This window comes from Mustelus asterias, chromosome 1 (assembly GCF_964213995.1).
Source record: "Mustelus asterias chromosome 1, sMusAst1.hap1.1, whole genome shotgun sequence".
NCBI classification, from domain to species: domain Eukaryota; kingdom Metazoa; phylum Chordata; class Chondrichthyes; order Carcharhiniformes; family Triakidae; genus Mustelus; species Mustelus asterias.
The window spans coordinates 50,991,949-51,008,805 of record NC_135801.1 but is presented as its reverse complement, the minus strand read 5'-3'; the positions used below and the strand labels follow the sequence as shown (position 1 = coordinate 51,008,805).

At 44.1% G+C, this 16,857-nt stretch overlaps 1 protein-coding gene across 3 annotated transcripts in view; it reads right to left on the bottom strand.

Annotated features, from left to right (window-relative positions):
• Window positions 1–16,857, bottom strand: part of hhip (hedgehog interacting protein) — a 175,661-nt gene that overhangs the window by 25,026 nt on the left and 133,778 nt on the right. For 2 of the 3 annotated variants that reach the window (XM_078212128.1, XM_078212117.1), the window contains exon 8: window positions 4,430–4,578. In XM_078212128.1, coding sequence (XP_078068254.1) covers window positions 4,430–4,578 — 149 coding nt within the window. Of the gene's footprint in view, window positions 1–4,429; window positions 4,622–16,857 lie in introns of all 3 variants that reach the window. The other variant, XR_013497730.1, reaches the window with a different exon arrangement.

Genomic DNA, 16,857 nt, shown 5'->3' with positions numbered 1-16,857 from the left:
GGCGACAGCTCATCCAATATAAATTGGGTTTGATGCTGATAGGCTCACATCAGCAACAAATATGGTATAGAAACAAGCTGTGATTGGAAAAGCAGCGAACATCAGCAAATGAGTGTATTTGGAGATCAAAAGAGACACTTTGGAGCTCATAGGGCCTCCACTCACCATGTTTTTCCCCCGGCTCCAGTAGCTTTCGCATGGCTGTTAGTGCTTTAGTCTGATTCCGGTTTCCTTCCCCCAGGTTCTCCCTACTTTCTCCTGGGTTCTTCCTGTTCCCCCCTGTGTTCTCCCCATTTCCCCATGGTTCTCCCTCAGTTGTGTTTCTCTGGCTGTTCCCACGTTTGCCCATATTCTCCCAACTCTCAGCCCTCCTCTCGGGTACCCTTGTTTAGGTGCTGCTAGGCCTCAGGCCTCACTTCAATATCTATATTCTCCTTGTCACACATACCTGCCCTCCTCAAGCCAATTTAGTTAGTGAGGGTGGATGAGTTAGGATGGGTGTAGGGAGTGAGTGATGGTGCGTGAAGGAGGGAGTGAGGGTGGGTGAGGGAGTGAGTAAGGATGGATGGGTGAGGGAGGGAGTGAGAGAGAGGGAGTGAGTGAAGATGGATGAGGGAGTGAGTCAGGATGGGTGCGGGAGCGAGTGAGGATAGGTGAAGAACTGAGTGAGAGTGAATGAGGGAGTGAGTGAGGGTGGGTGAGGGAATGAGAGTGAGTAAGACAGTGAGTGTGGGAGGGTGAGGATGGAGTGAGGGAGGATGGGTGAGGAACTGAGGGAGGGAGGGTCGTTGAGGGAGTGAGGGTGGGTGAGGGTGAGTGTGTGTGAGAGGAACAGCGTGTGTGTGTGTGTGTGTGTGAGAGACAGCAGCAAGGGTGTGAGGGAGAGGATGAGGGTGAGTGCCTGAGAGAGAGGCCGTGATTCTCCCAAAAAAATTCTAAGTCCCCAACATGTGGGAAAATGGGAGTAAATCCCGCTGGTATTTTGAGCCTGATTTCCAGAATGAATCTCCGATACTCTGGAAATCTGGAGGCCTCCTGATCGATGGCCAGCCTCGCAACCCCTGGTCTTCCAATCCCCCACCCCATGATCGCTGGGCTCCCAGACCTCCCCTGGCCAGCACCGATGACCACCCCCCCTGGCTAGCCCTGATCTCCCAATTCCGCCCCCGCCCCCACAAAAAACAGTCCCAATGCACCCCTCACCCACCCACCCCGGCTAGCCCCGATCCCGGCAGTCCCAATTTTCCCCACCCCACCAACAACAGTCCCGACACAACCTCCCCTCCTTCCCCCCACTTGGCCAGCCCCGACCTGACACTTTGGCTGACACTGCCATTATCCCTGACCTCCCAGGGGGGCCTCAATGGCCCCTCTTCCCTCTAGCAGGGTCAGGCTGCCTGTCCCCCATTAGTGGGGAGCAGGAGTAAACCCCACTAGGGTGAACCACTCCGTGGGGGGGGGGGTAGTGGAGACTGAAGTCCTGGGCCCGCTATTGAAATGTAAATGTCAATTTCCAGAAATCGGCGCGGAGCTGATTACACCAGAAATCTTAGTCATGGAGAGACTCGTGGAGGCTGTGGTGCCCCACATAGCCCAGGGAAGCCTGCGATGTCTTCCGGCCCGTTGCGGCGCTCGAGTAATGCAGCAGGCTGGGAGAATCGCTCTCTACATTTGGCCTCAATGCCTACGGTCTAAGGAAAGGAAAGTCAACCAGAGTTCCTGCTCCTGATTGCATTCCTGTGATGTTTGCTTCAGAGTGGACATTTGGAAACAGGAGTTGTTGGTGTAATCAGCCATGGTGCCATCAATGATGAAATAACTAACTAACATCACTGTTCAGGCTCACACACAAGGAATTTTCAGTTAGGTAAAGTGTTGAAGGATGCCTTCATCCATGGAATCTTACCCCACAGGTGTCAATTTTCAGGTGGAAACTACTTTTAAAACTGGCTTCAATGCCTGTTAAGGGAATTTTTCAACCCAAGTACTCAGAGGACTGTCGGTCACAGCATGAAGGTTAATATGCAAGGGGAGATCAAAATAGAAAGAAGCTCTGTGAGTGAGTAAAATTACTCTTATGTTTGTTTTTCATTTATTTAGCTCAATGATCAGTAAGTTTGCCTGCATCATGGTTAAAACATACTGCTTTGTTTTTTTATGTAATCTTTCAATGCAGAATTACACATGTGGATATAATTGTGGCAAACTAACATTGTGATGTACAATGCTGGGAGAATCGCCCCCAGTGTGTGAGCATGTGTGAGAGGGTGAGTGTGTGAGAGAGAGAGCGAGTGTGTGAGAGAAAGAGGGTGAGTGTGTGAGAGAGAGAGCGAGTGTGTGAGAGAAAGAGGGTGAGTGTGAGAGTTAGGGCTAATGACTGAGTGAAAGAGGGTGAATGTGTGTGTGAGAGAGAGTGTGCGAGAGAGAGGGTGAGTGTGAGAGAGAGAGAGGGTGAGTGTGTGTATGTGTGAGAGGGTGTGTGTGTGTGTGTGTGTGTGTGTTGCCGTGTGCGTGAGTGCGCGCGTGCGTGAATTCCAGCAGGAGCTCTCACTTAGTATCACAGTGGGTAAGTGTGATTGAGTGAGCACTCTGTGGCTAGGCTTGAGCTGGACGTAACATACTCTCACCCTTTCACACTCTAATGATTGCCTTTATTTATTATTCATTTTTAAAAACTTATTAATTTATTGTTGTGACTTGTTTGCTCAGCAGTTTGTTTCTTTTAATACATCAATTGTTTTTCATAAATTCATGTTACTGTTGTGCCAAATTTTATTCTTCCAAAATTTGCTCGACAGCCCTCGGGTGTGAGAGAAATTGAAACACGGGCCTCTCCATGTGAACAGGTTGGATAAGCCTGACGAACTGTCAAAACTCATTGGAACTGTCAAAGCTGTCAATGGGTTTAACTCTGCTGGACTTTAAATAAAAAAGTCTACAGTACAAAAAACAAAGTGCTTGATGTTTTATTTTGTCTGTTAACATAAGCCTCAGAGAGCTATCATTATAGGATTTGCGCTGTAACAACTGATTTTATAAACTATTATCACAATAGGGTACCTGTTAAGTGAACATTTTGATTGACTGCTCCAAGTGGTTATAGAATTGAAATGTTTGTTTTCATAAGAGATTCATCAGAGAGAAGGGGTGGCACAGTGGTTAGCATTGTTGCCTCTCAGCGTCAAGGACCCGGGTTCAATTCCCAGCTTGGGTCACTGTCTGTGTGGAGTTTGCACATTCTCCCTGTGTCTGCTTGGGTTTCCTCCCACAGTCCAAAGATGTGCGGGTTAGGTGGATTGGCCATGCTAAATTGCCCCTGTTGATCAGGGGGATCAACTAGGGTAAATGCATTGGGTTATGGGGATAGGGCCTGGGTGGATTGTGGTCAGTGCAGACTTGATGGGCTGAATGGCCTCCTTCTGCACTGTAGGATGCTATGATTATTTAAAGAAATTTTGATGCATTGAATAATTTTTTAAAAAATCAATGAAAGCGTTTCTTTGTTTAAAGTAGTGATATCATCAATAGACATAACTTTATTTTATGTCAAAATGGTTCTTGAAGTTTGCCCATGCTCATGGTGCATACAAGGTGAGTTGGCTTGGATGGGGTAGAGGGTGATGAGTGGGAGACATAGGTTGGCATTAGGACTATAAAGGGTCATGGATATGTGGGGGTATAAGGGGTACGAGTTGCCATGGGGTTGGGTAGAGGGGCATGTATTGGAATGGGGGTAGGAGAAGCCAGGGGGTATTGGTGGGCATGATGGGACATGGGCAGTGTGTGGGGGAGTAAGGGGGTTGAGCAGTAAGGGCTGTTTGTTGTTTTGATCATTTTATAAATTAAATTCAACAAAGTACTAGAGCACACACAGAGGCAGTCATTTCACTCTGTTTCTGTTGTTGGGAGTGGAAATCTGGGTCAATCAGTTTAGATTTTTCTGTTAAACCTGGTGTGCAGTATAAAACGTTCTCCTATAATAAAATTGAAGCCCACTGACTAAAATTAGTCACCGAAGGTAATTCTTTACTGCTCTGTGGGAGCATCATGACATTAAGAAGTGAGAGGATCATTTAGGTTCACTACAGAAACTGTATGGAAGTACATACTGGGTAAATTCCATAAGGACAGGTGCCACTCATGTTTTCTCCCATTGAATATGATTATGTGACAAACAACGTCAAGTGTGCAATCAGTTCTGTTTTGTCATTGCTCTGTCACTGGTTAGTAAACTTAGAAGAATATAAATAACTGGATTTGAGTAGGTGGTGTAGTATTTTTGCAGAACAGAAATAATATTGTCATCTTAATTCTTTCCTTCAACTTGAGATGACATAAGTATTGCTTTATGGAATTCTGCTATGCCACGTATAGTCCTTGATCTATAATATTTTATAATTTCTCCAAAAATACAAGAAAAACGTCTTACCCACTCTACAGAACTCTTCCTCCCAACCTGGACTACAGCAGCATTTTCCTGTTGGAGTGCAATGTCCATTCCTGCAGTGACGTGAGCACTCTGATGCTACCGGCTGTGGAGGCTGCACCGATCTCTTACATTCTTCTGGAACCAAAGCTCTATTTTAAAAATGAAGAAATACCAAACATTTATGTTATTTGGCTGAGTGTATGTTACATCAAAACTCTGTTATCAGATTTTGTCCATAGAGCCAATTCAATCTCCCAGATCAATCAACAGTTTACTCACTATCTTTTAAATGTAAGATTTTATTTTAATAATGAAAACTGCAAATTGAAATAGAATACAGTCTAGAAATGACATTGTTCAGCATTCACAAATGGACATTTGTATTTGTATGACATTATTTTGCTATTACAACTTAGATTTTAAATACTTTATTTCAAACACATGAATGGCTTCTTTGGTGTAATTTCATAGTATCATTCTAGATGTAAACACTTACCCAGATATCCAATACTGCTTACATTTAAATACACATCGCATTTAATGGACTAACTCTGGCGTTTATAGAACCATAGAACCATAGAAAATTACAGCTCAGAAACAGGCCTTTTGGCCCTTCTTGTCTGTGCTGAACCATTTTTTGCCTATTCCCCATGACCTGCACTTGGACCCATATCCCTCCACACCCCTCTCATCCATGAACCCGTCCAAGTTTTTCTTAAATGTTAAAAGTGACCCCGCATTTACCACTTTATCCGGCAGCTCATTCCACACTCCCACCACTCTCTGCGTGAAGAAGCCCCCCCTAATATTCCCTCCCTTTAAACTTTTCTCCTTTCACCCTTAACCCATGCCCTCTGGTTTTTTTCTCCCCTAGCCTCAGCGGAAAAAGCCTGCTTGCATTCACTCTATCTATACCCATCAAAATCTTATACACCTCTATCAAATCTCCCCTCAATCTTCTACGCTCCAGGGAATAAAGTCCCAACCTATTCAATCTCTCTCTGTAACTCAGCTTCTCAAGACCCGGCAACATCCTTGTGAACCTTCTCTGCACTCTTTCAACCTTATTTACATTCTTCCTGTAATTAGGTGACCAAAACTGTACACAATACTCCAAATTCGGCCTCACCAATGCCTTACATAACCTTACCATAACACTCCAACTTTTATACTCGATACTCCGATTTATAAAGGCCAATGTACCAAAGGCACTCTTTACGACCCTATCCACCTGTGACGTCACTTTTAGGGAATTCTGTACCTGTATTCCCAGATCCCTCTGTTCAACTGCACTCTTCAGAGTCCTACCATTTACCCTGTACGTTCTACTTTGGTTTGTCCTTCCAAAGTGCAATATCTCACACTTGTCTGCGTTAAATTCCATTTGCCATTTTTGAGCCCATTTTTCTAGTTGGTCCAAATCCCTCTGCAAGCTTTGAAAACCTTATACTTCAAGAACAGAAAAATTGTTCTAACTTTATACAGTAGACTAATAATGAAAAGGGTGACATTGAACAACAATGAAAACAGAACAAATGTGATGTGTGATCAGCAATGGCTTGGATTTCCTCAGAGCCAGACAATTCCCCCAGAAGTGCAGCCAAAGCCCCAATGTCATCTTTACTTCTTTTGACAACTAACCTTGAACTTGTTCCCTCTTATTCTTGACCCCCCACCAATGGGAACTGTTTTCCTTATCTACTCTATCCAGACCCCTCATGATTTTGAGTATCTCTATCAAACCACCTTTGAACCTTCTTTTCCTCAGGGAAAGCAATCTCAATTTCTCCAAATATCTACTTAGCTGAAGTTTCTTATCCCTGGAACCATTCTTTTCGGCACTCTCTCTAAAGTCTTCTCAACCGTCCTAAAGTGTGATGCTCAGAATTGGATGCAGTATTGCAGTTGAGGCCAAACCATTGTGCTGTACAGGTTTAACACAACTTCCATGCTCTTACACTTTAAGCCCTATTAATAAAGTCTAGCATGCTGCAAGCTTTAATAATCTCACTCTCAACCTGACACCTTCAATGATTTATGCACATATATACCCAAGTCCCTCTGCTTCTGTACCCTGTTTAGAATTTATTTCTTTATTTTATCTTGCCTCCTTATTCTTTCTACCAAAATTAGTCACTTCACACTTCTGTGCACTAAATTTCATCTTTATGGTATCCATTCCACCAATTTGTCTATTTCCTTTTGAAATTCTACACAGACCTCTTCACAGTTCAAAATGCTTCCAACTTACCTGCATATTTTGAAATTGTGTTCTGTAGACTAAGGTATAGGTCATTAACATACATCACAAAAGGGAGAGGGCGCCATCACTGATCCCTGTGGAATTCCGCTATAAACTTTCCACCAGTCCAAAAGAAACATCCATTCGCCAATGCTCACTGTTTCCTGTCACTCAGCTAATTTTGTATCCATGTTTTTATAACCCTTTTTATTCTACAAGCTCTAACTTTGCTTACAAGTCTATTGTGTGGAACTTTATCAAATGACTTTTGGAAATCCATGTACACCCCATCAATAGATTCACCTGTCAATCAACTGAATTCAATCTCTTTTTTTTCAATTTTAACATCTAACCACCTTAACATTTGCCACGCTGTATTTTCAGATAATGATAGACCTGTCTTGGCGAATATCGATAAACAGAGCTCTATTGTACTCAGAAATCCATATTTTTCCCTATTCTTGTTTTTGAAAAGTAAGGTGGGCTCTACACATTGGGCCAACTCTATTTGTTTGCCCCTTTTATTTAGTGGCAGTTCTGATGCCTATCCAATATTATTCTGGTGATCATTAAATGGTTGCCCTAGCTGTTGGTTGATTCTGCCTGCCTAGTAGCCCTTGATCAATTGTTTGTCAGTCGACCTGTCTATTTCACTAGATATTACAATACTATATCCCAGTCACTCACTGCCTGCGGTAGTCGTGTAGTAACCTGAAGGAACAGTTAGCTATTGGTAGTGCTTCTCCCAATATCCCCTCTCAAAAGCTTTCTATTTAATTACTTTTCCCCATAGAAGCCCTAATCTTTAATTAATCAATTATCCCGTGAACTCCAATCTTTATTTGATTAATTTTCCTCAGTGAAGTCCTAACATTTAATAGAATGTCATTATTTAATTCATGGTGCTGATTTGTAAGGGCCTTTTCCCTTCATTAACCTTTTGTTAATCTTTGATAATTTCCTTAATTTTTTCACCAAATTATTTAATTCACTGCCAACTTTAGTTGGTGCTAATTAGCTTACAATCTGTGCAAGGTTACTTTAAGTTAATCAATTATCTGTCTTGATTTAATTTATTTCTCTCAGTTCCATCTGTAATTTTAATTATCCCATACTTCACTTCCCCAAGCTCCCTGCCTTACCTCCTGTACTGTGTCAGTGATCCCAACAGTGCAGCTGCTACACTTGCGCCAGGATTTAACGGTCCCTCTTGCTCCACCGAACTGAATGGAGATTCGCTGAAGGCGCGCGGGAGACACGCCCCAGCAGAGCCGTAAAATCCTGACCTTAATTTCCAACAAGTTTGAAGAAAAATTTTGATTGTCACCTTTCATGAAAATTGCTAACTGGCTTCAACTGGTCTCTCCCTAGATTCTACCTTTGCCCTAATTCTAGCTTTGCTGCATCTTCCTATTTTCTCAACCAACTTGCCCCCACTTTACTCTTTTTCTCTTCCATTATACCATCCCAATGTGTCCCATCCTACATTTGCAGTATATATGTATAGACTGTATGCAGGTCCAGAATAATGTCAATCTCTTTTGGGTCAGCTGTTTTCTTAAAGGAAGCATGAAGTAGTATTATGACTCCCTATGTAGATAAGTTCACTCTTAACCTTCATCCAGTTACAGGGGGCGATATTTCGTGAAGGCAGTGGGGATTTTGCCCATTGGTTAGGGAGCCGGTGAGAACCCACACATTGCCAGGAAAAGCTCACAATTGTGTGCTAAACAGGCACTTAAATGGGGAGTGGTGGGCCTTCCCCAAGATGAAGGACCTTGTTGGGGGATGGTGTGTGTGTGTGGAGAGCTACTTAATTATTCAGCAATGTCACCAGGGAGGGTAGGAACTTGGCTTTCAATGGACCCCACTTCCTGGTGCTGGGTCCCTCGGTCAGCCACTGAGGTTGGAATCTCGCGAAGGCTAGGGTGGTCTTGGCCACTGACTGGAGAGCTGGCAAGAGTCCTACATTTTTGGGAACCCCCACCACATCTTGCTTCACTCAAGCACTTGGCAAGCCAATGGCAGGTCTGCCCTGGGGCTTAAGGACCCAGGGGATGGAGGTCCTTACCATCAAGAACTTCTGGCGAATTAGAGACCGTTGCCCATTAAAGTGCAATACTACCGGGGAGATGGTGGTTGCTACTAGTACGCTTTCCACTCAAAGCGTAGGATCATTGCTAGATACCAGGCTACAGGTGAGTGATGGTAGTTTGTGGGTGGTAGGGCAGGGGGGTTGGCAATAAGGATAGGGTTTGGCTCTCAGTTTGGCATCTTACTGATGCAGGTCCCTCAATCAAACACTGAGTGCATTTGATCAAGGGACCCGCAGGAGCCCACAAACAACCCTGCGTGGATTTCCTAGTCGTGCTTCTTGTGTGGCGAGTCCTTGTCCACCACTGGGTTAATATCAGTGGCAGCACAATGAGATCTTTAAATGGACATTACTTACCCACTGGAGGGCATCAACTAGCATTGGGGTAGGAAGGCGATCCATGGACCTTCCAACCACGGTCTTGATTGGGGTGGAGGTGGGAAGATGGCGGGATCCTCACCCCTACCAGATTACATGCCACCTGTTACCAAACTTGCCATGGGGTTGGGACTGGGGTGGAGTTTGTGAAAGGCATTAAATTCTACCTCGTGAGTGAGATGGAAGCAAGAATGTTGTGAGAAACGGCTGTTCTTTTTTACTGCACATTCTTCTACTTCTTAGGCTGTCCTTTGGGATCGAGGGTGACTTGCTTCTATTCCAGTTTGATGGATTCTGAGTTGGCTTTTAAGTCCAATGCATGATCTGCACACTCTGCCATATGCAGGGCAGGTGGTGCTTAAAGGGTTGCATTGATGGGGTTTTTGGAGATTTGCGCACTCCCTCCGATGCCTCGACTTCACTTCGCCACGTTTTCGACCAAGTTCCTTGATGTGTTTGGTATTTTCTTGAATGAGTTTTCTCCAATTTGGTTAAATACAAGCCAGAGGGTATATTTGACCTTTTCATGTATGCTTTGAGGACATGTCCTTCTGGAAGTCTCCTGCCATGACTGAATTCTGAATAGAGCAGTTGCTTCGGGAATTCAGTGTCAGGCATACGAAAGGCATGTCTTGCCCAGCATACAAACGTATAAATTAAGAGCAGGAATAGGCCATTTGGCCCCTTGAGCCTGCTACGCCATTCAATAAGATCATGGCTGATCTGATTTTGGACTCAACACTAATATCCTGGGAACTCTTGATACTCTTTGATTCCCCTGTTAGTTAAAAATCTATCTAACTCAGTCATAAAAATATTCAATGACTACTGCCTCTCTCACACTTTGGCCTTTTTCTGTGGGGCATCATCCGCTTTGCCCTCTTTGATGTCATCCTTTTCGGAGTCATCCTCTACCAAGCAGACTCGCAGATCCTTCATCTCTCCCTGTGGAAACTCATTCCTCTTTGGAACTCCAGGTTGTGCAGGGTGCAGCAAACTACAATGATGTGGCTCACCCTTTGGGAAGAGTACTGGATTCGCTGCCTGGTCAGTCCAGACGTCTGAGATTCATCTTTAACATGTCAATGGTCTGCTCAGTCAAGGAGCATGTTACGAACGTGCCACATTATACCTTTCCTCTGAAGGACTCTGTGGCCATTGAATAGCATCATTAGTCACTTTTCGGTTTGCCTTTATTGACGATGAGCCAACCTTGAATGAGCTGATGGCTCTCGAAGATCTGTGGACCTGCGAGTGACTTAAGAAGTAAGAACCATGCAAGTTTCCAGGGCCTGCGAGGTATCTTGGGGGTTTTGGAGATCCCGACCAAGTTCCTTGATGTGTTTTGGTACCTTCTTGAATGAGCCTCCTCCAATTTGGTTGATCACAAGCCAGGATCTCCAGTGAGCCAGAGGGTATATTTGACCTCTTCCGGGATGCTTTGAGGACATTTCAAAAATGTCTGTGCTTCTGGGAGTCTCCTGCCATGACTGGTGATCACAGATCAGCTGGATGTTGAGAGAATGGAAGCCTTTTCTATTGATGAACTTTACACTTAAGGCCACATATACAGTCAATGCACCCTCCAAGTGTGGGATAAGCCAGAGATCACTGCAAATCCCATTGACCTGGTAGCCTGGCTGGCTTTATCCATGGATAACTGAGTATAACTGTGTGCCTTGTTGAAAAGGGCATCAGTAATCTCCCTTATGCATTTATGAGGGAGGATTGTGATACTCTGCAGAGGTCCGGGAGGAGAGCCCTGGAACAAGCCACTTGCAAAAAGGTCGAGTGCGGAAATCTCCTTTAGAGCCACTGGATGTGAATGCCCTCCCAGTCTATTTGGCATCAGATTCTCCTGAAGAATATGGCACATGTGAGCCACCACATCCCTTGACAAGTACACTGCCTCTTGCTGATCTACCAGTATGAAAGATGTCTTCGGTACACCCTGGATCCTGCCAAACGCCACCTTCAAATTGTTCTCTCTGCCTCAGCATTTGGGTCTTCATGGGGCCCCACCGGCCCATGTTCCTCAGGATGAAACTCTTCCTGTTGCCCTGTCAGACAACGACGGGACATTTTCTCCTCCTCAGCTGCATTAAAGCTTTCTTGAAGGCAGCATTGTCTGAAGCCTTCATTCTGCACTCCTCCCTGTTTATACATTACATCCCTGCTCCGTCCTTGCAGCTTGAAGCACATCCTGAAGAATCATTTGTAGCTGAGTTTTCTCCAGGCATGACAGCGCATTCACCAATGGGATTTGATCTGGGTGAGAACAGGCATGTGCTAGTAACCTCAGTCAGGGCAATGTCAAGCTGCCGCCTTTTCACTAGACTACAGCCTTGCACTAATTTAGTAACTGCAAGCGTTCGGCCCAGCATACACTGAACATCTCAACTACAATTTGTAGGGTTGTCTGGAGAATGCATATGAACTGCAGCTGTGGCCCCTTAATGCTTTGATCCTTCTTACCTTTTTTCACCTTCCTCCGTGATTGTCAAATGGTCAATCAGACCAAATCAAATGGTGCCCCATACTCTAATGGATTATTACAAGGATACATGTCATGAGTTTCAATTGACATTTGACTCTTCTTAACATCTCTCAACTGAGCCCTGATCTCCATGTCCTCAGCCAGTAATTATTAGGGTTACCCTTTCGGCCCAAAAGTGCAGTAGTTAATTCATAGAATCCCTACAGTGCAGAAGGAGGCTATTCGGCCCATCGAGTCTGCACCGACAACAATCCCACCCAGGCCCTATCCCACAACACCACATATTTACTCCCCTAATCCCTCTAACCTTCACATCCTGGGACGCTAAGGAGCAATTTAGCATGGCCAATCAACATTCCTTCCATTATCCCTCAGACCTCTCCCCAAGCAATTTGTTTCCAAGGTTATTCCATCAGCTGTCGAGATGATGCTGCTCCCATTCTATTTCAGGACCAGCTTCCAACCCTCTCCTGTTACTGTGCAAGTCCCTCCTATTCTCCTTGATGTTCACCATATCCAAATCTCCATTTCTCCAATCACTCTCCTGCTTCCCTGTTTCACCCTGAAGTCCATTGTCATTATCGTGGATATTCCTGTCCTCTCCCACTGAACCATTTTCTGTTGATGTCTCCATGGCCCATGTCAACCCTATCCTCCCCATCTTGAAGCCCTATACACAGTGACCCACAAGAGAGCCATGACTACCTTGTGGTACTCCACTGGTTATAACCTGCCAACGCGAGAATGACCCGTTTATTCCTACTCTCTGTTTTCTGCCTGTGATCCAATCCTTAGTCCATGCCGGTATATTGCCTCCTATCCCATGTGCTTTTCTTATCTTGCTAATCAACCTCCTGTGGGGGACTTTATCAAAAGCCATTGACTCCTTTATTAATTTTGTTAGTAACATCGTCAAAAGACTGCTAAATGGCCTCTTTCTGCACTGTAGGGATTCTATAATTCTATTCTATGATCTAAGTTAATCAAACATGATTTCCATGCTGACAATGCTCAAACAGATCATGATTATTCAAGTGTCCATTTACCACATCCTTAATTAGCATTTTCCCTAACACTGATGTCAGGGTAACAGATCTGTAGTTCCCTGTTTTCTCTTTCCCTCCCTTCTTAATTAGTGGGGTGATATTTACTACCTTCCAATCTGCAGGAATCATTCCAGAATCTATAGAATTTTGGAAGATGATCACCCATGCATCCACTATCTCTATAGAAACCTCGTTCAACACTCTGGCATCAGGGCACAGGGACTTACCAACTTTCAGTCCCATTAATTTCTCCAATACAACCTTCTTACTTATACAAATTTCCTTCAACTCCTCATTCTCCTTAGTCCCTTGGATCTCTACATTTGGGAGATTTCCTGTATCTTCCCTGATGAAAACAGACACAATGGCTGGAATTTTACTGCCCCGCGGGAATCGGAGCGGGCGAGGGGTGGACAATGGGAAGGTTCGTTGACCTCGGGCAGGATTTTACGGTTTCGGGACAAGCGAGGCTGTAAAATCCCACCCAAAGTAATCATTGAGCTCCCCTTTGTCAGTCAATGCCCCAAGCATTCTACCCCTTCCCGCTGGTCTTACTTGATGAGCAGCCTTGGCACAGAGTTGGAGCAGCTACAAGATATGGCAGCAGCACAGTGAAAGGTTGGTGAACGCATGTACAAACCTTGAAGTCACAAGTGAGGTGCAGTTCGCCAGATTCATGCTACTAGTATCCAGTTGTGAAGCAGAATGGTCTAATTATATGCTGGTTGGGGAATTCGATTTGTAGTGAGAATGTGATTCCAGTGAGCTGGGTTTTTAATGAGTACTCATGAGATGCAAATGTAGATTCCTACATCGAGCAGCTGGAACCTTGACCCACATGGAAGTCAGAAGGGAAAATTCCAATTTATTTTCCCACCAGCGGAAAACTGACATTTATGATCATGCCAATTTTGCGCCCTCACCCATCATGATTCCCACCGCTGGCACAACTGAAAATTTCTACCCAGTGTAGGACATTGTTTTATTATTTCCCTTTTTGCAAGGAGGTTCAATTGCTGGCAAATCAAGGTGAGATCTGATTACATTTTATTAGCTTGCTGTAAAACAGTACAACTTAATCATTTGTACAGGGCCTTGTCTCACTAAATATTTGAGTCTACTGTCTGAAAGATTGGAGAAACATAATGGACACAATATCCTCTTCAGATCACAAAGGACTGTTATTGTCATATTTCCAGGTTATACAATTTTAAAATCAGATACTGGTCAGTATAATCACATTCCTTGAACCTTTAACTGGAGTGACCAACACTACTTTACTTGACGATGCCTAAGTGTTATGTAGTGGCACTAGAGACTTGAGGCTTCGTTAGGAACAAAAGGTATTTTTTGATAAAGAGAAACTATGTACAGGGGTTTTCAGCCCTAGGCTGCCTTGGAACAGCCTACCCGGCTGCTCCGGTCCTTACATGCTTACTATATTGCTTGCAGATCTATTCTGCCCGAGAGAGGACACCAAACTCTGGGGTGATCACTCATCTTTGTTCCCATTGGTCCTCAAGCCAGGTGACCTTCTTTTGCTGTACTGTCTTAAAGAAAGACAGACATCATAATCACTACATTCCTCTCCCTTTAACTTTTTATACAATCTTCAAAATCGATATACTCAAACCCACATTCTAACGAAACATTACATATGTAAATTAGACATTTGTAATTTGATGTAACAATTGTTCATTGATTAGAACTTGAAGAACATTTAACATAACATTTCTACTAGTAGGTTTCAATTATGCACAGTTCCAAATATAGTATTGTATGGGACTCTTCCATAGAGGCTTGTTGCTTTCTAAGTTCTGTTCTAGACTCTGCACTGACCAAGGACTACATACTTTACTCTGCAGATGGTGTCACTCTCCAATCCTGTTGATATTTACTCTTACTCTTTAACCTGTGCTTAATGCTCTCTCCACTCACATTGTCTGTGCCTTAAAGACTTGAGTAGCTGTATTAGCATTGATTAGCTTGACTAGCATTCCAATCATTATTCTGTAAATTGAGTTTGTGTCTCTGTATGCCCTGTTTGTGAGCACATCTCCCACTCCACCTGACGAAGGGGCAGCGCTCCGAAAGCTAGTGACATTTGCTACCAAATAAACCTGTTGGACTTTAACCTGGTGTTGTTAGACTTCTTACGATATTTACTCTGTCAGGCACCTTGCTCTACAATGCATGCCGATACCATTGTCTCAACACAACACAGCCTTATGTCTTGACAGCTCATTCACAACCTTAGTCTGTCACTTGTGAAGGAAATAGTTGTGGGTCTATTTTGGTACTGAGGTTGTATGATAAAGTTTCTTTTCTTTCTAGCATTTCTAATAGTATGACCATTTCAGCATTCTTGTCCTGGCATGTATCATAGAATCACAGTGCAGAAGGAGGCCATTCAGCCCATTGAGCCTGCACTGACAACAATCCCACCCAGGCCCTATCTCCATGACCTCACATATTTACCCTGCTAGTCCCCTTGACACTTAGGAGTAATTTAGCAAGACCAATCAACCTAACCTGCACATCTTTGGACTATGGAAGGAAACCGGAGCACCCAGAACAAACCCACTCAGACACGGGAAGAATGTGCAAACTCCACACAGTCACCCAAGGTTGGAATTGAACCTGAGTGCCTGGCACTGTGAGACAGCAGTGCTAACCACCGTGCCATTGTGCCTTAGTTACCGAATTGTTCCAACTCAGCTTTATCATTTGCTTGTAGGTCTTTGCTAAAACTTTCAAAGAATTTCTCAGTACAGTACAAAAGGATGGGATGCACTAAGTCTTGCTGGTTCTGCTCTTCATTTAGTCATTAGGGTCTTCCATTGCCCTTTCTCTGGGTTCTCTCCTTATCCCCCTCTCCAGGGTCTTTTCATACCTCCCCACCTCCGGGTTTTCCAGTGCTCCAGCCTCTCTGCAGTTTTCTAGTGTTCCCCCCTCTTCGGGGTTTTCCAGTGCTCCAGCCTCTCTGGGGTTTTCCAACACTCCCTCCTCTCCATAGTCTTACACTGCCTATTCTGCTTCTGCTGTTACCCCTTCCTTGAGGTCTTATTACCTCCTCTGAGCTCCAGTGTTGCCTCTTTCTTGAGGTCTTAATTTCCTCTGCTGAGGTTTTGCATTGTTCATGGATCTCCTTTTTAGAGTTGCCCTCTATCTGGGGTCTTCTCTGATTTTCCTGTCCATTGTCCTATGTTCCTTTTTGTGGTGGTTGCATTAAATGTTGTACAACATTAAATGCATTCCTGTTTTAAGACTGTCAACTGCCACAGCTGCTGTTTTTCTCCGTCTGGGCTTTTATCGCGCTTCTGGGTGTTTTGGAGGGAACTGCAGCCCCTCCTTCTTGGACTCTTCTTAATTTTTTATAGTTTTCCCATTTTTACTGGCTGGCTGGAGAGTCCGTTTTCATCTCCTTTTTCTAATATCGATCTTTACGAACATTTCACTCGTGGCTCCCGTGTTTTATCATCGGGACCAGTATCTTCTTTTAAAAACTTCTTAACTTCTTCTTTTGCTCCAAAACTTCAAATCTTGATTGCCTGCAGTCCCTCAGTGTGGAGATCGCTATCCGGACCCCCTGCAGGCTCTGTTCAGATCTGGAGACCTGCGATTTCTGTCTTTTCACTTTCCTGCACTTCTGGGACAAGCCTTGCAACTTCCTGAGGTTTTTCTTCCCCCTTTTCTCTTTTTAGCCTCTGAACTTATCTAAAAAATCTCTGCCTTCTATCCAAATTTCTTCTTTTTAAACCTAAAACACAGCTCTCTACCAGCTGGGTATATCTTCTTTTTACTTCAAACACTGCTTCATTTCCTTTGTTTTCCTCCCTTCCAGATAAAACTGTAGCAGCTCCTGTCCTTTTTTTCTTTTACTTCTCTTGCTGCTGAAGGCTAATCTCTCATTATTTTAATTTTCTATATCTTTCGAAACCTCTTGACTCACCAGCCACACTGTGCTTGTTACTTTGTCTGCCCCTCAGGGTCTGGCACTACCCCGACAACTTTCTCTGCATCCCTCTTTTCCAAACTTCAATTTAACCGGGTACTCACAGATAGGCTGTGCCATCAAAATTTATCCCTCTCATCACCAATATGTTGTGTAGTGGCACTTCTGGCATCAAGAGACTTCAGACTTTGTTAGGAACAAAAGGTTCCCAAGGT